Consider the following 23,157-nt stretch of genomic DNA (forward strand, 5'->3'; position numbering starts at 1 on the left):
TAATAACTTTTGCATGGCCCTAACTGTGTGCAAGGAGCCTATTGCTTGAAAACAGTTCAAAGGTAAATAACCTGCCACTGGCCAGATGCATTTTCTTTGAATGTGGGTTTCAATGCTGTTTCATTGAATGTGAGTTTCAAAAGTAGAGAAGCTTTAATGCCAAGTCTGTTTTCATTGTAAGACTATTGCTTTGTTTAGGTTTAGTAAATGTCTCAGTGTTTGGGCTATAATGTTTGAAATAAAAGTTGTAAATTAAATCCAACTGCCTGTAATCATTGTAGAACTAAAGCATAAAACAGTATGCACACAGATTTGAACAGTGTCTACAGTAAATGGGGAGAAATAGCCAAGTAATGGGACACTGGAATGGCTGTGTGGGCGGGGCTTGGGGTGGGTGGACTTGGGCGGGGCTGTGTTGGCAGGGGGCGGGGTGAGCTATGTGGGTGGGGCTCTGGGTTTGCACCCCCCTGCAAAAAATCCTGCGGGCTCCCTTGCCTGAGGGCCCTTACAAACCTAGCCAAATTTACCCTTGTTACCATGATCAGCACCTATTGCCCCTGTCCAAGAGGGACACAGTTGGACCCCCTGGGGTGAATTTACGGTTACCCATCCAATCGTCCAGATTGCGTTTGAAAAGGTCCAATGACATGCTCTGTTTGGCATTAAGTGGAAGTCTGTTCCAAAGGTATAGTAACTTCTGGGAGACAAATTTGTCCCTCCAACAGGTTCTATTGATGTCACATACCAGGTTTAGGACTTTAGAGTGAGTAGACTGTGTGCCATGTGACTTGCAGATCTGCAGCATTTCCAATAAAGCAGGGTCAGAGATCACAGTATATGCAAGGCAGAGATCACCTCTGAGTAGTCTGTATGAAACAGAATAAAGTGACAGTGATTTCAGCCGATCCACATAGGATAGCTGCTGAAGACCTTGAATTTTCCTTGTGAGGAACCTCTGTGATCTCTCCAATTGCTGCAGGTGCTTTGAAAGGTACATACCAAAAGGGGCATTGTACTCAATTATTAGCCTGATGAGGGAAGAGTACAAAGAGGTTATAACTTCTCCTTTTCTTGAAACAATGCCCTTACATATGAGATGAGCAATATAGAATGCCCGTCTTACTACTGTGGACACATGGTGATCAAAGGCAAGGTTGCTGTCAACCTGAGTGCCCAGGTCTCTCACCACTGAGGGCATACTTAGGGTATTGCCATTGGTGTGGTAATTTGAAGGAACATCACTCTTACAGAAAGGGATGATAATACATTTTTTTTCATTGAGTATGAGGCCATGACTTTGGCACCAGTCATTTGCTTGCTTAACACCTTCCTGAAGGATGTTGACATCATTTGGAGATTCTATGACTGCTCCCAGTTTGCAGTCAACAGCAAATTTTGTCAACCATAGTCCCTTGGTTTTAGCTTGTATTTCATTGAAATAGATTCCAAACAGTAGAGGTCCCAGGATTTATCCCTGTGGAATGCCACTGGTTATGGGTCTGCTGTTGGAGGTGGATTTCCCTATTTTGACTGTATGGGTTCTATCAGTAAGCTAGTTTGCACTGCACCTAACAATATAAGGGTTGATATCTAGCTGGGAGAGTTTGCCAATGATGCCTGAGTGAGGGATAGTGTCAAATGCCTTGGCTAGGTCTAGGTAGGCTGTATGCACAGACTTCCCCTTGTCCAGGTACCTGGTGACTGTCTCAAAGAAGTCTGCCAAGTTTAACAGGCATGATCTTCCCTTGATAAATCCAAACTGGGTATGATCTAGTGTTTGGAGATTACCTATATCTTTGTTGATAAGGTCCATTGAAGATTCCCACCATGGATTTGCAAATAAGGCTAGTCAGGCTAATAGGTCTGTAGTTTCTGGGGTCAGCAGAAACACCACCTTTGTGCAAGGAGATAACAGTAGCTGTTTTCCATTCAGCTGGGATGGAGCCGGTGCTTAGACTGAAATTGAAAACAGTACCCAGTGGTGATGCTAATTCTTGTTTGAGTCCATGTAGGATATAGCATGGGATGCTATCAAGTCCCACTGATGCTGTGTTTTTGGCCTTAGAGAGGACGTTTATGACCTGCTCATTAGAGATACAAGGTAGGGGACAGGTGGTGGGGATGTCATGAGGTACATTCCAAAGACATGCATCTGGAGCGTTTCTCCCCGGGCCTCCGCTGAAAACAGGCTCTGTGGAACCTAGTCGGACATTCCCGGTCAACAAATGTTAAATAAATAAATAAAAATAAATAAAAATAAATGAGATGGGGATTGGGGAGTGACGTTTTCACCAAACCTGTCAGCTAACAGGTTAGCTATGTCCACTGGCTCAGTATATGTGTTACCATTAACTACCAGTTTGGTGCTAATCTGGGCTTTAGTTTACAGATATAACTAAAGAACTCGTTATGGTTGTTCTTGGATTCAAAATTTGCCTTGGAGGACTTCACAAAAAATTTTAAAGCCCATGCCGTCTTTCTCTTAGACAGCAGATTCTTCCAATTGTAAGGCCTGTTAATGGTGGTTGTCCACCAGGCAGGCTTGCTCTTCCTTGAAGGGCTTGTTTTGGACCTGAGATACTACTGAGTCAATGCAGTTATTCAGGTGCTTGTAAAGGGCACTGGTGTAGAGCTCGGTATGGTTACCAGTTCTGTCTGAGGGGGGAGGTGCAGTAAAGCTATTTATACCATCCTGTAAAAGGTTATAATCTGCTTTGGAGAAGTTTTTTTGTCTAACTGCTGCTGGGGGGTGGGGGGGCAGGTGTGATAGTGAATTCATATGAGATTGATTTCATAGGTTCATAGGTAGGTACTAGGCTTGTATTGGCTCTAGGGCCTATACAAGCCTAGCCAAAAATGTACCCAGGCTTTCGCCACCCAAGAAAATTATTTTCCTGTGCCCCTGTCAAGCAGAACCACAGAAGTGATCCCCGGGGTGAATTTCCTATTATTATTTGTAGTCAGATCTCACTAGGGATGAGCTCACGGTGGGGGTTCTCTGTTGGTCTCCCATATTTGTAAGAATCAGATCAAGGATGTTGACACCCATAGTGGGGTTGTCAACCAGCTGGTCCGGGGAACTGGAGTTGACAAAGTCGAGGAACCTTTGGGCAGGTGAGTTTGAGCATGATTAATTCACCTAGTCAATGCTAAGGTAGTTAAAGTTGCCCAAAACCATGGTGTTCAAATGTATCTTGAGAGACTCAAGTTAATCCAAGTAGGCAGAGTGGGTGTCCTGATCCATGGAGGGGGTTCTGTAGCTGGCAATAACTTGAAAAGGTATCCTATCAACAGTTAATTGCATGAAGTATCTCTAAGACATCATACTGTTTAACCAATCTGGAGGCGTATTTATCTTTGATGAATATTGATATACCACCTCCTTTAGTTTTCTTGCCTTTTGTTTGTTGTTTGAATGTGTGGAAGAAGGTGTAACCCAGTATGGCTGGGGTGCTCTCCACAGCCTTGAACCAGGTCTCCATGATTGCACAAATGTCTGCATCCTCCAGGGAAAGGACTGCTTCCAGTGAGTGCAGTTTCATGTTAAGACTCCTAGTGTTTAGCAGCATGACCTTGAGGTTGTTTTTCATTACTATTTTTATTTTGGGAGTTTTGTCTTTGTGACACTACCTAAAAAAGTCACTATGGGTTTGGCAAGAGACGTAGCCAGTTGCTGAAATCCCAGGGGTGACAGATGACCATCTCTGGCAAAGCATTGAGGTCTGTTGATCATGTCATCCCAGGCTGACAGATACTGGATCCCCTTAGAATGACACCAAATACTAAGCCAGTTGTTGAGGTCAATCATTTTCTATTTGTATTGAAGCATCATTGTAGGTGAATTCAAGATGCTGCTTAAGACTAGGGACATACCTACCTGAGACACCTAGTCCGAGAGCACAGTCATGTCTCTCTTCATATAGTCCAGAGAGGTATATCACAAGTCATTCACACCAACATGGACTATGATGGAGTCATAACAGTACCTGTTGTTAAGAAGCTTGAGTGCATGTGTGATATGGTGGATCCTGACACCTGACAGACAGCTGACAGTGACCTTCTCCTTATCTAGCCTGGTGAGAGGGACATCTGTGTGTCTCATGATGGAGTCACCTATAGCTAATATGTTAGGTTTAGTGTTTAGCCTTTTGGGCTTGACAGGTGAGCCACTGGTGCATGAACCGATGGAGTTAAGTCTGAGGTTGAGGCTGGAGGGTGATCTTGTTCTTAATTTTTAGTTCTGCTTTCTGCCCTTGGTGGCCTTATATGGTTGTTAATAGCTTCTACAGCTAATCTTATTTTATTTATAATCTATTTCATACAAGTATTACCAGTAGTGTTTTAACACAACCATGGCTAATGTGTTAAGGCTTTTGTCATGTAATCATAAGGAAATTAGGTTACTAATAAAAGAAAGCCCTTTATACATTTATTTTACAAACCCAAATCCCACATAGCTCAAATTCAAGAAACTTACATATTGCAACACCAGTGGGATATTTTGTAGAAAAAAATGTTGCATACTACTGTTGTAGCAAGTTCTCACCAAATAATTGTGGGGTTGCTATTTTAGTTAAGAAAATGGTTAATCTATCTGTTCTTGTGGCAAATGTTGATGCTTTAGGGCATTCAATTTCATTAATTAAAGATTTCTATCTTTAGATAAATATATGCTCCTTCTGTAAATATACAATAACTGTTCAGGTCAAACTGAATTTCTTCCTCCATGTTTTTTCATTAATAAATTTGCAAATCATTGTATACTTATTAAACGTGGCTGATATTTTATTGTAAGTAAAAACAAACAGAAGAATCCAGTTTTAAAATCACTAATTCTAATTTATCCAAAACCATTTTATATATAACAGAAACATGACTTATTGGACTCCTTTTGCCCTCTTTACTTCAATAACTTACAGTTTTCTTGCGTTTTTCATATACATATATCTTGATCTCATCTAGACTTTATAATATCGAGCTCATTTTTTTCATTTTCCTTGACTGTAAATTTTCTCCGGGCTATTTTTGAAATCACATATAGACTAAACTTCGCTTTGATTTCACTTAGTGCAACTTAGATTAGAAATGCACTTTGAATTCTGATGTGCTAGATATTCCTGAAGTTGTTAACTACATTAATCAGAGGCCTGACAAACTTTTGTTGGAACTGTCATTTCCCCATCTTAGCCTAGATAGTTTATGGGTGTCATTCAAAGCAGAGTTAACATGCTACTTTATTTACCATGCTAAATGTCATAAAATATCACAAGTTCAAAAAGAGACCGATTTGCTGAATAAAATAAATTTGCTTGAAAATTAACTCACTCAGAATTCTGATGCTCATGTTGTTCAAAAAACTAAAGAGCAACACAAGAGTTAAATACTGAAGGCAGATTATTGGTTCTATTTCTGTATGGACTCAAATCCCTTTAAATAGTTGGCATCTATCATTAATATTCAAAAACCCTCTACATAAATGATCTCTTTGAAATTAAGAATAAGGTAATCAATGTCATTAACTTTATTACTGGTGTTTTAAAATTTTTTTTTATCTATAACACACAGATTGATTACTATCTGTTAGCCAGAGTCATTTTAGACTATCTAGCATTTTAAGCTTTCTCCTGATGTTTACTCAAACTTAACTCCACCTCAGACTAAGCAGTAAATTCTAAATATCGTCCATATGATGTTGCCAAATCATGTCTAATTCTTATAATAACTCTGTGGACAGCTACTGCTGTCCACTTTACTAGGCAAGTATAGAATGGAAGGAGATTGCCATGCCTTTCTTTTGTATCTTACATATTCATACCTCACACACTCAATCATGGACAATTTAGAAGACTTTTATTAAACTAAGTATATCACATAGTCTTGATTGTTTTAACACTGGTTTCTATAAAGGCTTTAGAAGTAAATTAATTGCACTTCTGTAATAAATATTATCCTTTCAGTCTGATTTCTGATTTATATCTCTGTCAATTGAAGACCATTCTTATCTGCAAGCCCTACACTGATCCTTATGACCTGAATAATTATTGGCCATTTGCTTTGACATTAACATTACAATTTTCACATCAGTTCTTGCTAATAGACTCTGAAACATTCATTGGTCTCCCTACTTCAATATGTTTTTTTTTTCATCAAACAGCTGATCAAACCATCTCTCTTGAAACCCTACTTCTTGTAAAGGCTCGTTTTCTTGGTCTTGTCATTTATATCTCTACAGACTTGGTGAAGGCATTTGATCAGGCAAGTTTTTTGGAAGTTCTGGTACATTTTGGTTCTTTTTAAGTTTTGTTTTTCATTTTGCTATACAGGAATTTGGTTTTCCAAAAAATATTAACTTTATTCATACTCTTTACTCTAATCCTTCAACTTGAGTACATATCAACAATATATATTATAACCAAATCTTAATTTAAAATGATATATATCAAAGCTTTTCATTTTCCCTCACTTATCTTGTGCATTTAAAGTGTACTTACACATTTTTCTTTTCAAGATCTTTTTATTATTTAGAAGGATTTATCTATTATATACTGATTTTTAGAATATTAATATGTTTCCATTTTCCTTATAACAATTTCCCAAAATATTTTTTCAGTTACTGAAATTTTTTTTTTTGCTTTGCTATTTTAAATATTAATGTAACCCCAGTAGTCCACATTATTTATCATACATGACGCTTATAAAAATAGTGATCCCTTTCATATAGCAGATATAAAGATATCTAGAACTTAAAATATATAAGTAAAACCATTTCCTCAAAATAATTCAAGTTGTAACCAACCTAATATTAATAAAATTTAGATTAATATCTAGCAAAACTTAATGAAGTATAAATCATTAATATTATCTTTACTATCCAAAGTGTGTATCATTAAAATGAGTGCTTTTCATAGAATTGTAATTTTATAAACTTTACTTATCACTACATCAATCATAGATTAGAAATCTGTGCAATATTACGATATTTATATGATTTTCCAAATCAATTATAATTTCCTACTTCAGACTTTCAACCCCTAAATCATAAGGAAATGTAAAACTCTTTCAAGTGGTACTTTCTAATATCTAAGAAACTTTTTCCAGACTTTGCTCTGTGAAAGGCAAAATCAGGCATTATCACCTACATCAAAATGCTTATCTTTATAATCAAATCTCTTTCTTCATTTTTCTGTCATACTCCATATTTGCTAAGTTTCAAATACATAACATATTAATTATGAATGCTCAAAACCTGTTAAGAGAGCTGAATTTAATGGAAATTAATTATCTTGCTTCACCTATTTTTCTTAAGCTCAACATATTGGTTGATATATAAAGGATGACTTAACATGGTTTTCTTTTAACTGAGTCTTTTACTATGGCTAACTTGTTAGTAAAGATTTTTCTTTAGCCTCTGAAATCTGTAACTGCTATAATGTGTAAAAAGGTTTATAATTATTCATTTATTTGTCTGATTCTTCAAATAACTCTAAAATGAGTTCTGCTAATATTTATTTTGACACAATTTTTTTAAATTAAAAGTATTTTATCTAAACAAATAGCTAAATCATACAAATTAATTTTAACTATATTGTTCACTAAGTATTTTATTCTTCCTTTCATGATCAAATTTATCCCATCTCAACAATCAAAATTAGGTCAATATTTAGAAACGTGTTTAGAATTCCATTCCATTTTCAAAATCATTCTGCATTCAGTTTATGATAATTTTTAATAGTTCTCACCCATTCCAGTATATTTTTTCGCTAGTTACCATCTGGTCTGCTATGTTTATGGAAATCAAAATGATATTGTACTTTCCAATTCCTATGCACATCTTTATATTTAAAAAATAATGTGCTTTTATTAACAGTAAAAGTAGATTGCTAAAATACTCTCTGTTAATTTGACTTAGCAACAAGCCTTATATTAAGGTTCATAGGTAGGTACTAGGCTATCTGCCCAAAGGCATTTATAAGCCTAGCTGGAATGTGTTAGCTTTTGCCGCCTACCTTATATTAGTTCCCTGTGCCTCTGTCCAGCAGAGCCACTGAAGTGATCCCTGGGGTAAACATCCTGTTTCCCATCTACTCATCAAGGTTTCTCTTGAAGAGTGTTAGTGAGGAGCTCTGCCTAATGTAGACTGGAATCTTGTTCCAGAGCATGGGAAGTCTCTGGGACAGGAATCTATCCCTCCAGCACATCCTGTTTATTGTTGTGGTGAGGTTTAGATCCCTAGAGCATGTGGCTCGAGGGGATATGGTTTTCTTTAGGTGGAGCATGTCCATCATTTCTGGGTTGGACATGGCCTTGTATGTCAGGCAGAGATCACCTCTGAGTAGGTGGTATGCAACTGAGTACAGCTGGAGTTTCTGCAGTCGAGCTGCATAGGGCATCTGTTTGAGGCCAGTGATCATCTTGGTGAGGTACTTATGTGGTCTTTCCAGCTGTTGCAGGTGTCTTGTAAGGTACATCCCAAATGGGGTGTTGTACTCCATGATGGGTCTGATGAGTGATGCGTAGAGGGGCACAATGACCTCTTTTGATCTGGATGAAAATCCTTTTGTGATTAGGTGGGCCACATAGAAGGATTTTCTAACCACTTTGGCAATGTGATTATCAAAGGAGAGATTACTATCTACTTGGGTCCCCAGATGCCTTATTTCGTCTTCAGTATTTAGGGGGCTACCACCTATGTGGTAGTTCATGGGTACTTTGTTTTTTCCAAAGGGGATGACAATGCACCTTTTGGCATTTAGTTTGAGGCCATGGTTTTGACACCAGGTATCTGTCTCAGTGAGACCCTTTTGGAGGATGTCTGTGTCAGCCAGAGAATCAATTATGGCCCCTAGTTTGCAGTCGTCTGTGAACTTGGTCAGCCATAGTCCTGCTGTGCTTGTCTGTACCTCTGAGAAGTATATGTCGAGCAGGAGGGGTCCTAGGACTGAGCCCTGGGGAATGCCACTTGTAACCAGTTTAGAGTCAGACCTAGCTCCCACTACTCTTACCATGTGGGTTTTGTCTGTGAGCCAGTTGGCAACCCATCTCATGATGTAGGAGTTTATGTTCAGGCATTTGAGCTTGTCTATAATACCAGAATGGGGAATGGTGTCGAAGGCCTTTGTGAGGTCTAGGTAGGCTGTGTGGACCACCTTTCCCTCGTCTATAGCCTAAATTCTAATTTAGATAATCTCAACAACAAGAACCTCAAGCTAATTGTACAACTCTAGTTACATTTTAAATTTGTTCAATGCTTCTAAAATCATTTGGGCCTACAAAGCTGATATAAGTATATTTTTCGCACTTGGTCTAAATGTTTCAGTGATATTTAATACTTCTGTGCTGCATTTATTTATTTGGTTGAATTTATCAATGCTTTTCAGCCTACACTTGTTAAAAAAATGCCATCTATTTGTTATTGTACTGCTGTTATGGGGTTTTTAACAGTAGTCTGGTATTTCCTATCCTCCTCTGATAGTGCAAAAACTGTTTTGAGTTTGCCAAAGTTCTCCTGAGTCTGCAAAAATATGTCTATGTTTTGCACAATTTTGTGTGTTGTGAACATTTCTCAGGGTTAGTGAATTGATTTCCAAGTATTCCTAATATTGCAGGAATTCTTACTTCTATTGTAAAGCATTTATTACTGCACTTGAGCTCAAAGCCAGTTTGTTTTACATTTGGTGGGTTCTTTTGCTCTTTGGTAGGAGCAGAGAGCTAAATTCAACCCATCCAAGGTGGACACTACTGGTCGATAGCTTATTGTGTTTTTATCTGATTGGCTGAGGATTTAGCTTTATAAAAGTCTTTCATCCTGCTGGTTCCCCATGTTTGCATCTAAACAAACCTCTCCAGTTTACAATCCTCTAAAGGAAAGCTCTGTGTAATCTCTAACTGTTCACAGCTGGTCAAAGAGCTGCCAGTTTGTGCAGAGGGTGGTACCGCTGCAGGTCATCTAATAGTATACTACTAAACACTCTCACTTTGATCTTTGACCTTTAAGTGACTCTCCCTTACTCCTTCCCATCCAGAAATTGTGTTTTCTTGCCTTACATAACATAGGCTAGATTCAGACCTGCTGAATCTAGACTATTTGGTATCACTGTGCTCTTAGATCAGCCATCTTAGATTAAGAGGGCCTCCTTGCACCCTTATGGCAGACGTGTGTAGCTCAGGACCCATCTGAGTTGGGGATTGGTGGAGGAAAGCTCAGTTTGGGGCTTTCCCATTCATAGTTGTGTTAAAACTGTTTACATTTACCTGTAAATAAGCCTCACATTTGTGCAGGTTTATGCTTAGTTTACCAGAGCTGTTCAACATTTGTCAACTTTAGCTAGAGGTCCAAAATACATCAGCACTAAAATCCAAGGCATCCACTGAAAAAACACAAATGAAAAATAAGTATATTGTAAGCCAGCGCTGCACTTTGTTAACTGCATTTAATTGAATTACTGCTTCATTTTTGCTGTTTGTGATGGCTTTTTACTCTGCACTTTGAAATTGTGTTTCATTGCTTTTTATAGCAGAGGCTAGATTCAGACCTGCTGATTCTAGACTGTTCGAAATTACTGTGCTCTTAAACCAGCCATTTTACATTAAGAGGGACTTCCTGCACCCTTGTGGCAGACGTGGGTAAGCTCAGGACACATCTGAGTTGGGGACTGCTGGACAAAGGCTTAGTTTGGGGCTTTCCCAGTAGTAACTGTGTTAAAACTGTTTAAATTTGCCTGTATATATGTCTACATGGGTTTGCCCTCAGTTTACTGAAGCTGCTCAATGTCTGGCAATTTTAGCCAGAGGTCTGGAGTGCATCTGCACTGAAATCTAAGGCATCCACTGAAAATAACTGAAAAATAAGTATACTTTAAGCCAGCACCGTACTTTGTTAACTGTATTTAATTGAATTACTGCTTCATTGTTGCTGTTTGTTACTAAGTCCAGCTAGCCCACCTCCTTCTAATATGCCACATTCAGAAAAAATTCTGCCACAATGGACGGGCAGTTTCACATCATTTCTCCTGCCAGCCTGATTGATATGGGCATCTTGAGGCAATGTAGAAATTGCTTTATGTATAGTGACAACCATTTACTCCTAAAGCAAACTAACACCATATATGAGAGATGCAAATACAGTGTGGAATTGGAGTCAAATTCTCTCACGTAAAAACAAATCAGACATCAAACAGGTTGTCAGCACACATGCAAACCTCACCTCTCACACAAAATAAGGTCATGACACATGCACCGGAGGTACTCATTAAAAGCCTACCAAAAGAGCAGAGACCTCTCAAATGCACACCACCCACACTCACAAGTAAACAAAAAGAAACCAATACACATATCAACACACACACACACACACACACACACACACACACACACACACACACACACACGCACACACACACACACACACACACACACACACACACACACACACACACACACACACACACACACACACACACCTATGTCTCAGCAAATAAGCCCCAAAGGAAAACACATTAAATGTCTTGGTCATAGGTGACTCCATAGTGAGACAAACAGATGTCCCCTTTACCAGAATGGACAAGGAGAAGGTCGTAGTCAGCTGCCTATCAAGTGCCAGGATCAGACCAAATATGCATGCACCAAGTCACTCAACAACAAGTACCGTTATGACTGTCATAGTCCATGTTGGTGTGAATGACTTCAGATGTACCTCTCTAGATTATATGAAGAGAGACATGATGGAACTCTCTGATTATGTGTACCAGACAGGTATGTTCCCAGCCCTAAACAGAACTGGCTATGTTACTGGAGAACAGCAACAGTAATTCCCCTGTACAAAGGGGCACCATCAACTGACACTGGGAACTACAGATCCATGCATCTAACCAGCCTCATCTGCAAGGCCATGGAAATAATTATCATGGACTTTATCAACATGGACACAGGTGACCTCCAAACAGTGGATCCAACTCAGTCTAGCTTTGTTAAGAGTAGATTGTGCTTATTAAACCTGATAGACTTCTTTGAGAATGTCACCAAAGCCATGGATGAAGATAAGACAGCACACATGGCCTATCTTGACCTTGCCAAGGCTTTTGACACAATTCCCCACTCTGGCATCATTGAGAAACTCTCCCAGATAGGGATTAATCCTTACATTACTAGTTGGGTAGCCAATTGGCTCACAGAAAGTACACACTGTCAAAATTGGTGACTCCACCTCCACCAGAAGACCTGTCACCAGTGGAGTACCACAGTGGTCTGTGCTGGGCACCTTACTGTTTGGCATCTATTTCTCAGACGTCCAGGCCAAAGTAGATGGCCTTTGAGTCACCAAGTTCTCTGATGATTGCAAATTGGGAGAAATCACTGAGTCCTCCAACAATATCAACATATTACAAGAAGAGCTAACACAAACACATAAATTATTGGTGCCAAAGCCGTGGTCTAAAACTAAATGCAAAAAATGCATTATTATTCCATTTGGCAAAAAGGAATTCCCTACAAATTACAATATTGATAGCACCCCTCTGAGTTCCAACCCAGTGGTACAAGAGTTGGGAACACAGGTTAATAGCAACCTGAACTTTGCCCACCAAGTTTCCACAGTGGTAAGGAAAGCCTTCTACATAGTGCACCTTATAAGCAAGGACATAGTATCCAGGTAAATGGATGTTACAACTCCACTGTACTTGACCCTCATCAGACCATTAATAGACTATAATATACCCTTTTGCATGTACTTCACCAGATACCTACAGCAGCTGGAGAGACCTCAGAGGTTCTTACTACAAAAATACAGAGAGTCCAAACCATGACCTATGTGGACAGGTTGAAATCTCCAACCCTGATCTAATGGAAATGCTGAACATCCTCAAGTCAAATGGCACAAGAGTCACTTGCTCTAGGGATCTCAACCTAGCCTGTGACATTAACAGATCATGCTGGAGAGACAGATATGTCTCCCAGAGACTGCTGCTTCTCTGGAATAGTCTTCCTATTCATGTAAAACAGAGTTCCTCACTGACCCTATTCAAGCACAACCTAGATAATTGGATGGGAGACTGCAAATTCACCCCTGGGGTGGCACCCATGTCCCTCATGGACATAGGTAGCTGGTGTTGATGACAGACCCACTCTGTTCATAAATTTGTTCTGTGAACTACTCTAAAAGAACAAATGGGGATACTTGGGATTAACATGACTCTAGGGCCACCAGGCTAGTAACCTCCTATGAAACTATGAAACTATGAAATTAAGTTTTCTGTGTCTAAGTTCTCAGTGTTTATCACAAAATATTTAAACACAAACTTGCTATAAAATTCAAGAAGCATGATTTAATTGCAAATCAGTGTGAAACTTATTACATGAGATATTAATGAACTCATGATCCTGCTGCAGAATTTCTTTTCATTCAACCAACTTAGTGGACTTAAAATTCTTTATCTATTGACTATGATCATCAACTTCAGAGAAGTTACATTTTGTTCTTTGCATTTTTGCTTTTCTCACCAGCCACCTTCATCTTCAGTGATTTCAAAATGTTTGTAATTGTGTGTTTTTCAAAAGCTGCTTACAACCACTTGCTTCCTATTATAATAGATAATGACATTTTAAATGTTATCTGTTATTTATTAACATGTGATTCCTTTAATAAAAAAACTTTAAAAATTAGTAAAAACTGCAGACTTCAAAACTCTTGTTTGTCTGATGCAGACATATGCACACCGTGTGAATGTGATCATTGATTAAAATTGCTGACGTTGGGCACTGCATTTGGAAAAAGTGCTTTTAAAACAGAGTCACCAGTTGAAAGACAAAACGCAGTAATGCAGATTTGTCAAAATCTGAATTAAGCTTGACTATGTTATGGTTTGGACACTTCGGGCATCACATGTATGATATGATGCTGAAGCCTAATTGTGCCACTGAACCATAATGGTTGTGGTGGTGTTCAGATACCATGATAAATACATAATCCTCTGCAAAAAGTAAGCTTGAAAGAGTTGAATTTTTCACCCAAAACCTGTAAGGTATGGTACAGAAAAATTAACTCATTTGCAGACTAAAACACGCTGTACATATCTGAAGTGTGCTTCATATGACTATTTATTTATATTCATTAAACATTATCAGGGAATTCATATTACTGAAGCCAGATATAAACATGACTGCAGAAATAAAACATAAATAAGTAGACTTGTTTTCATTCTGTACATTTTACAGAGGCACAGATACCTGGAATTCATCTTTCAACTTCTTCTCTATCCATTCTGTCACATGGGAGAAGGTTACTTCTCGTTCACCGAGCTTTGGCCGAACTTTCAGCTCCAGCTGTGGAGGAATGTGGAAGCTATACCTGTAAAAATAAATTTGTTTACCACATAAATGATAATAGTATGTGACAGAGTTTGCAGTTAAGTGACTTTAAACACAGATACTAGGTAAGAATAAGACATTCGACTCACTATAGTATGCTACAGGCAGAAACTATGACGTTTTATCTATTTATTAATTAATTAGTTTATTTATTTAATAAAAAGTCACAAGTAGTTTTCCTTGATGATACCAAGTGGCCTTTAAGGCCTTTTAAAGTTATTTTACAAGGCTTCCCGGCATTTTTCACATGAAATGTCGATTGGAGCACTTGGCAATATGTCACTTCCTGAATGTTTTTAACATGATTTTTTTTTTCTTTTAACAACAGTTCCGATGATGTTTACAGGTGTAGACAAAAGTGCTTAACCGTATTTGTGGATTATTAAAGCTTCAGTGAATTTTGGAAGCTGTATTACCAGAGTTTGTGGTTCGTTTATTTACTGCATATTATGTTAGTCAGCTGGGTTATATTAGTTTTCAGTGAAGGCCAGGGGAAAAAGCACCACAAGTAAATAAAATACAAGCAGCAAAATGTACAGTTACAGCACTGAAAATATAGATAATTACTTGTGCTTCCAAATATGTAGTCAGCTATTCAAACATAGTACATTTATAAAGTGGAATTGTGTAAGATACAAAATACTTTAAATAACTAAGCAGTTATTTGTAAGGGAGGGATACGTCAAGAAACATTTGTTATTCGATGGTTAGAATTTGTAGTACATGTGTTGGTCAAATATATAAGACAGAGTGGAACAAGGCACTCATTCAGAGGGACTGAATGATGTAACTATTAGCAAGGTAAACATAATTAGAAAACATTTACTATATTGCAGTTTTTGTCAGTGGTCATGCAATACCATTACTTCAAAGCAAACTGTGTTTAAGGGATAAGAATAAAACTTCTTTCTGAATTCATACCTATACCACAACTCTTATACAAGTGGGCATTTAATTCCAGGTGACACTAAAATACTTGGAAAGGGTACGCCACTAAACTGATTATAACTTCTTACTTGTTCCATCATGCTGTTGTTTGAAGATCTAGGGTTTCTAGTAGTTTTATACCCAAAGCCATAATTAGAGCGGGGTGAAGGGGTCTATCTTGGGAGCAAGTCGTTCGGGCTATGATCATCAGGTTCTGATGTGATATTGATATTGATTTATGAAGCCACAAGGATATTTCAGCTCCATAAGTGACTGCCAATACTGCATTCACAGTTAAAGTGGATTTAAAAAGTCTACACACCCCTGTTAAATGCCAGGTTTTTGTGATATAAAAAAATGAGACCACAATAAATAATTTCAAAACTTTTCCCACCTTTAATGTGACCTATAACCTGTACAAGTCAATTGCAAAACAAACAAATCTGTTAGGGGAAAAATATAAAAAATAAAAAATGTACTGTAAGCTGGTTGCATAAGTGTGCACACCCTTAAACTAATACTTTGTTGAAGCACTTTTTGGTTTAATTACAGCATTCAGTCTTCTTGGGTAGGAGTCTATCAGCATGACTTGGCAATATTTGCCCATTCTTCCTTGCAAAAGCACTTCAAATCTGTCAGATTGCGAGGGCATCTCTTATGCACAGCCCTCTTCAGGTCACCCTACAGATTTTCTATTGGATTTAGGTCTCTGCTCTGGCTGGGCCATTCAAAAACTTTAATTTTCTTCTGGTGAAGCCATTCTTTTGTTGATTTGGATGTATGCATGGGGTCATTGTCATGTTGAAAGGTGAAACTCTTCTTCATCTTCAACTTTCTAGCAGACGCCTGATGGTTTTGGACCAAAAGTGACTGGTATTTGGAACTGTTTATAATTCCCTCCACCTTGACTAAAGCCCCAGTTCCAGCTGAAGAAAAGCAACCCATAGCATGATACTGCCACCACCATGCTTCAGCATGGGGATGGTGTTCTTTTGGTGATGTGAAGTGTTGTTTTTGCGTCCTTTTGGAATTGTGGCCTAAAAGTTCAACCTTGGTCTCTTCAGACCATAACACATTTTTCCACATGCTTTTGGGAGACTTGATGTATTATTTTGCAAATTTTAGCTGGGCCTGCATGTTTTTCTGTGTAAGAAAAGGCTTTCATCTTGCAACCCTACCCCATAGTCCACACATATGGTGAATATGGGAGATTGTTGTCACATGCAGTACACAACCAGTACATACCAGAAATTCCTGCAACTCCTTCAGTGTTGCTGTAGGTCTGTAGGCAGCCTCCCTGACCAGTTTTCATCTTGTGTTTTCATCAATTTTGGAGGGATGTCCAGTTCTTTGCAATATCACTGTTGTCCCATATTTTCTCCACTTTTTGATGACTGTCTTCACTGTATCCCATGGTAAATCCAATGCTGTGGAAATGTTTTTATACCCTTCTCCTGACTGATACCTTTCAACAATGAGATCCCTTTGATGTTTTGTAAGCTCTCTGCGAACCATGGCTTTTGCTGTAGCAGGCAACTGAGTAAATGTCAGGAAAATCCTACTAGGACAGTTGAACTTTATTTGGGGTTAATCAGAGTCTCTTTAATTGATGGCAGGTGTGTACCCAAGAAGACTGAATGCTGTAATTAAATCAGAAAGTGCTTCAACAAAGTATTAGTTTAAGGGTGTGCACACACAACAAAATATTACTTTAAGGGTCTGCACACTTATGCAACTAACGTATTGTACTTTTTTATTTTTTATATTTTTCCCCTAACAGATTTGTTTGTTTTTCAATTGAATTGTACAGGTTATAGGTCACATTAAAGGTGCAAAAAGTTTTGAAATGATTTATTGCGGTCCCATTTTTTTTTATATCTCAAAAACCTGGCATTTTAACGGGACTGTGTAGACTTTTTATATCCACTGTACGGCCGAAGCTCAGTGTGCGATTTTAAATATAGCAAAGTGTTTGTTACTCTTCTCTGCATGCATCAGTTATAGCCATGCAGAACAGTTTTTTTTCTGATCCTCAACTTTTTGAAGACCTTTATTTTGCACCTTAACTTTCAATTCAGGGAGTGCCAGCATCAGGAACTGCCTAGGGTGCCAGCTAACATACGCACAGTCATGAATGCATCAGCTGATGAATACATTAAATGTTAAGTGTTGTGGGTTACATGGGTGTAGTAAACTAAATGCAATTTAAGCAGCAAATCAAGATTATATTGGTGTGACTTAAGAGCAAAGTGGATAACAAATCTACCTTGCAATTCAGAAAACCTTACATACCACTGTTGCCAATTTATACATGATGAGCAGGCATGTAATTCCACTCATTAGCACCAGTTAATGTATTATGGGTGATTTACCTTAACAGCATACTGAAAATGTGCACTGCTGCTATTAGTAACAGCCAAAACCTGCAACACTCAAATAGATTTTATACTGTACAGCTACAAATCAAAGTTATAATCACAGGATCCACAGGATTTCATCCACGTTAGATAGAGCTCAGTGCCTTTCAGTGGAATTTTGATCAAAAGTATTTTATACAGGGACTTCCAAGATGGCTGCACACTAAGTAACAGCTTAATTTCAGCTCTCCCAATGTGAAAACAGAAACTCAAAAAAGAGCCACTGATTTGAATTTTTTGGGTAAATGTCAGTTACTGGCTTGTAACTGCACTGCCTGGATGCCAGCAAAGCAGAAATTTAGTGAATCTGAAAGAAAATCAATCACAAAAGGGGAGGAGAAAACACTGGCTGAGAAGAATCCTGCAGCTATTCAGCAAAAAGCAGTTCAAGCTCCTGCTTTGGTGGAAGACATGGCTTCCAGTAATATAGAGAAAAAAATAATTCAAATGTGCTCAGAGCTGAATAAAATAAATGAAACGCTTAAGGAATATATCAACTCAAATAACAAAAAGCTAGAAATAATGTAAGAAGCTTTAAATAGATATTCAGATGAGGTGATGTGTGTGTGTGTGTCTCTTTTGGCTTTTCCCGGTTAGGGGTTGCCACAGCGGAACTCCGGTCCGCTAATGATTGGCAGTTGATTTTTACATGCCGAGTTACCAGCCCTGATGCACAACCTTCAATGAAGGTATGTCCATTCACGCATGTCTCCACGCAGAAGACGGTCTATCTGAGAATCGAACCGGACAGCATCTTACTGTGAGGCGACAACCCTACCACAGCACCACCAATGGCAAAAATCACAGGTCAAAATTAACAAAAGGCTGGCTGAGTATGAGACCACTGAAGAAGAAATGTTTCAAAACATGGTAGACTTGAGGATAGAGCTTGTTGGAAAAACCTGAGATTTTCTACTGTACCAGAGAAACGGGAAGGAACATACTGTATTCATTTTATGAAAGCACAAATAAGCAACTGGACTGGTATATCACAGCTGGAAGTGTTAACTGAATGGGCACATTGTGTGCATGCTCTAAACCCAGCCACAAAACAGCAGCCAAGATCTTTAATAGTAAAGATGCAAACTTACCAAGAGAAGGAGTTGAGTCTGACAAAACTGTGGCAGAAGGACATAGTATTAAAAGTTGTAGATATTTAAGTGTTTGTGGAAAATGATTACTCAGTGTACACCAGGCAGAAAAGGAGTAAACTTATTCCAGCAATCAGGGAATGTTGAGAAGCAGGTGTAAGATTCAAGTTACTGTATCCAACTATTTTCAGAATATTTTCCTGGAGGGTCAAAGTCATTTTTTGATGTAGAACTTACTAAGGAAGAAATACAAAAGTTTGTCCAACAAAAGTGAGCTGTAAAACAGAAGGGGATTCTGCTTCTTATTCTTCTGATAATAAAGCTCATAGAAAGACTGTACCAGCGAAACCTTTTCCAATGTTCCAAAGGAAAACATTTGAGAGACAGAAAAAAAGCACATCAGTTGACTAGAAGAAGCAGGGGTATGTTGGAAATGAACCAGAGTCTGGATTTGGAAGAAGGAGATCAACAACAAGTAACAAGCAACTGAGAAATAATGAATAAATATGAGATTGCAAAGTATCAGTTGCATTTGGGAAATATGACAGAACAAGAAAACCTGGAAATATTGGACATTTTTGACTTTGTTTAAACTTGTAGTGGACTCCAAAGCATATGCCCTACTTCATGTCATCAGTATTTGGAAGAACATGAAATATGACTACTAAAGTAAACATGTGCCCCCTTTTCGCCTTATTCTTTCTTCTTGTTCAGTTTTAAGAAATGCAAGCATGGGTATATATTAGATAACTGAATGCTTAAAAGTTTGAATCACTAAAGATCGAACTTTAGTGATCGAACTTTTAAATGTTCGAATATCTAAAAAAATAATATTTAAAGAAAAAAAGAAAAAGTAAAGGGTTTAAGCAGGGGGGTAAGCCCCACTGCACACCCCACACCCCCTGCTACTTAAATATACCAACTCCGAGATTGCACTTCAATGTGCTACAGTGCAGAAATGGAAAATTTCCCATTTCCTACACTGTAGTGCAATCTCAGAGTTGGTATATTTAAGTAGCGGGGGTGTAGGGGGTGCAGGGGGCTTGCCCCCCTGCTTACACCCTTTAGTTTTTCTCTCTTTTTTTTTTTTTAATTTTTAATTTGAATATCTAATATAGACCCGTAAGCACTACAATATAAAAAGAGAAGAAAACCGGGACAAAAGAGCATGATGTAAGTAAAATTGATATACTTTTTCTTACTTTTGCATAGGGGATGAATAGTTTAAGGTCCTTGGTTTAATACAATAACATGTTTTAAGGGGAAGCAAGTAAATAAAAGAATTTTGAATGTAATGAAAAGTTTTATCTAGCAAATAAATATTCACAGTTCAAAATGAAAAGATTGTAGTGGAAGGCAACTGTGTATATGGTTCTCATATCGTTTTGGAGATAAGCTGATAAGGGCAATAAAAACAATCATGACAGCACATATGGTAAGTAAAAGCACAAGCTGTACCATGCATCTTAGCATGGATAATCTTAATTACAGGTTAACTAAAGCCTATGAGAGTAGTTGTCAATCTGGAATGGTTGTTCCTATTAGGAAGGTTAAGCTTCATTATCTGAAGATGTATATAGTCTTGTGTGTTTGTATTTTGTTAATAGGCTATGGGGGTGTTTAGGAGGTATTGCTTTTTTGTTTTAGAGTTTTCATTAAAACAGAAAGTCTTGTAAGATATGACATATGTTCAAACAGATATGGCAAGAAACAACTGTTTAAAATATCAACCTACTAAACATTAGTGTATGTATGTAACACAAAAGTTGAAACTAGACATTTCAAAAAGAGGTTTTACCTAACAGGCGGGAATAATAACTTCTTATCATAATGATAATACTTTCCATATAATCTTTAAATGTGAATGGTCTCACAAATATATACAAAAAAGAAAGAATAGTGAATTATATTAAAAAAATACAGAGTGCTAATAGCTATGCTACAGCAGAATTATTTGGAAAGAAATGACCACGTGAATTTGATAAAGCAAGGATTTCAGAATGGTTATTCTGCTGAATATCTGGCACAAAGGAAAAGGGGAGTACTTATAATAAATGTGCCAGGAGTGCCAATAGTGATAGAAGAGGAAAAAAGATCATAATGGTAGATTTACAGGAGTAAGGGACTACTGGCAAAGGAGGAGGATTATGCTGGTGTGTACTTATATTCCATCTAAAACTACTACAATGGAAATTAAGACATATCTGGGAGAAATTATTAGCTATCTGCAGAGACTATTACTTATGGATGGGGACTGGAATTTTATTTCCAACTGTGAGGGTGTATCTGGAGGGCCTAGCAGGGAAATATAACAAAACAAAGATTTTTGAAAAAAAAATATGAAAATATTTGCTATTGAAGATATCAATTCAGCAGTAGAAGTTCAGAGAGAATTTACATATTATTCCCCAAGGGACAAAAACAGGCTAGGCTAAACAGCAATTATATTTCACAAGAACATATGCATTTAATTGAAAGTTTTGATATACATCTAACAACTATTTCAGGTCAAGTGCCAATAATAACTAAAATAAAAATGCATGGTAATATAATAAAAATGAGATACTGTGGTTCTTCTCCAACTGTTAAAAAGAGAGGAACCTAAGGAATGGGTAGTGAAATTATTCAGGAGTTATTAGAGAAGATAGAAATTACTTCAGACACTATAACTAGGGAGTGGGATAACATTAAAGTGAAGCTTAAAATAGGGTGGAGATAAAAGAAAAGGGGAGATGGTTAAGAAGTAACAAGAATCATTTAGAGGGACTGGCAAAGGTTAAAATACTGCAGAATAGGGGGAATATCACAGAACAAGAAGAGGTGCAATTGCAGAGTGCTAAAGAGAAAATCAGGGACTACCTTGATAATATTTATGCATTTAGAAAGACTGCTGTTAAGCAACTGTTTTCTGATAACTCCAGATCACAAAAGCTTTTAGCACAGCTACTCAAGCAACAGAAAGTAGAAAGGGTTGTTGTCAAGCTTAGGGATATATATAACAAGGAAAATAACCAGTGATCCTGTAAAAAAAATAGAAATATTTTAGAAAATTTATAAAAATCTATATAAAGCAGAGAAATGTGGAAATGAAGAAAAAGAGCAAATGAAAATGTTTTGGAAGAACTAAATATGCCAAGGTTAGAGGTTGCTGAGAATCAATTACTAACAGTTATGATAGGAGGAGATGAGATAAAAATGTTAATGTTTATCCAATCTACAAGAACGTCTCCAGGAGTAGAAGTAATTCCTGTGGAAGTTTGGAAGCTTGGAGGGAGGAAAGTGATGAAGATCTGGAAGGTCTTGTTTATTTTAAAAGGAGAAGAAGCACCAACATCCTGGAAGAAAGCTGGAGTGGCTGTGATACCTAAAGATGGCAAAGATCCATTACATCTAGCTTTGCATAGGCCCATTTCAATTCTAAGCCATGATCATAAAGTGTTTATATCTGTAATGGCTAAAAGAATTGCAAGATGATGCCAAAAGTGATAGATATGGATTGGTGTGGTTTTGTGGAGGGTAGGCAAACATTTAACAATATTAATAAAACAATGATGATTTAGAATCTCCTTTCTCTATGCCTAGGTTGGCTCAGTTCTTAGAATACTTTCTGCTACTTTATAGCTATAATATTCTGTATGATTATTGCTGTCTTCCTTAAAGGCCTGCAGCCAAAATCCCAGTCTCCCCTTGTTTCTTGAGCTTTCCTGCTGTTTTATCATCATCCCTTTCCACTTTGAAGTACAGTTTTCTGCTTGTATAGCTCTGAAATACCCCTTCAAATCAGACAATCCCAATACGCCACAGAACAATCATCTTATCCCACTTGACTCTTGCCATCTTCACCACTCAGATAAAGTCCTTCAGCTCTTTATTAATTGATATCCACAACTTCCCCTCTGGTTGATAAAAATATGCCTGACGTGTGTATAAGACTAATGGGACTAAAAACATGTTAACGGCTTGTATCTTACTATCCATATCCATATAACAAAGCTTCCAGTTTCTCAGTTTTTGTATTATCTTTTGTTTAGATTATTCCCACATACCCTTAGCTGCTACATCAATTCATGCTACTAAATACTTCATTTTTATCATGTCCCCATAAATATGTATATTGCTGAACCAATTCATATGTGGGTTTATAATTTACCACTAATGCTTTTGTTTTAACTTCATTAATTTTGTATCCTAAAAAAGACTTGAAACTATCTCAAAATGTTCCACAACACTGTTTTGTCTATTTCTAGTTTTGTCAGGTATAAAATAATATCATCTGCAAATAGAGCCAGCTTTTCTTGACTAGCGTACAAATTATATCCTTGACTTTCCGACTCCCTTATTTTCTTTGCCAGTGGTTCTAA

The 23,157-nt window shown here is 37.6% G+C and overlaps 1 protein-coding gene across 1 annotated transcript in view; it reads right to left on the minus strand.

Annotated features, from left to right (window-relative positions):
• LOC122816372 (testis-expressed protein 2-like) overlaps nt 1-23,157 on the minus strand; it is a 434,050-nt gene that overhangs the window by 15,137 nt on the left and 395,756 nt on the right. The window contains exon 11 of the mRNA XM_044089116.1: nt 14,221-14,341. Within this exon, the coding sequence (XP_043945051.1) occupies nt 14,221-14,341 (121 nt within the window). The remainder of the gene's footprint in view (nt 1-14,220; nt 14,342-23,157) is intronic.

This window comes from Protopterus annectens, chromosome 12.part0 (assembly GCF_019279795.1).
Source record: "Protopterus annectens isolate FY-2018-M chromosome 12.part0, PAN1.0, whole genome shotgun sequence".
Lineage (NCBI taxonomy): Eukaryota > Metazoa > Chordata > Ceratodontiformes > Protopteridae > Protopterus > Protopterus annectens.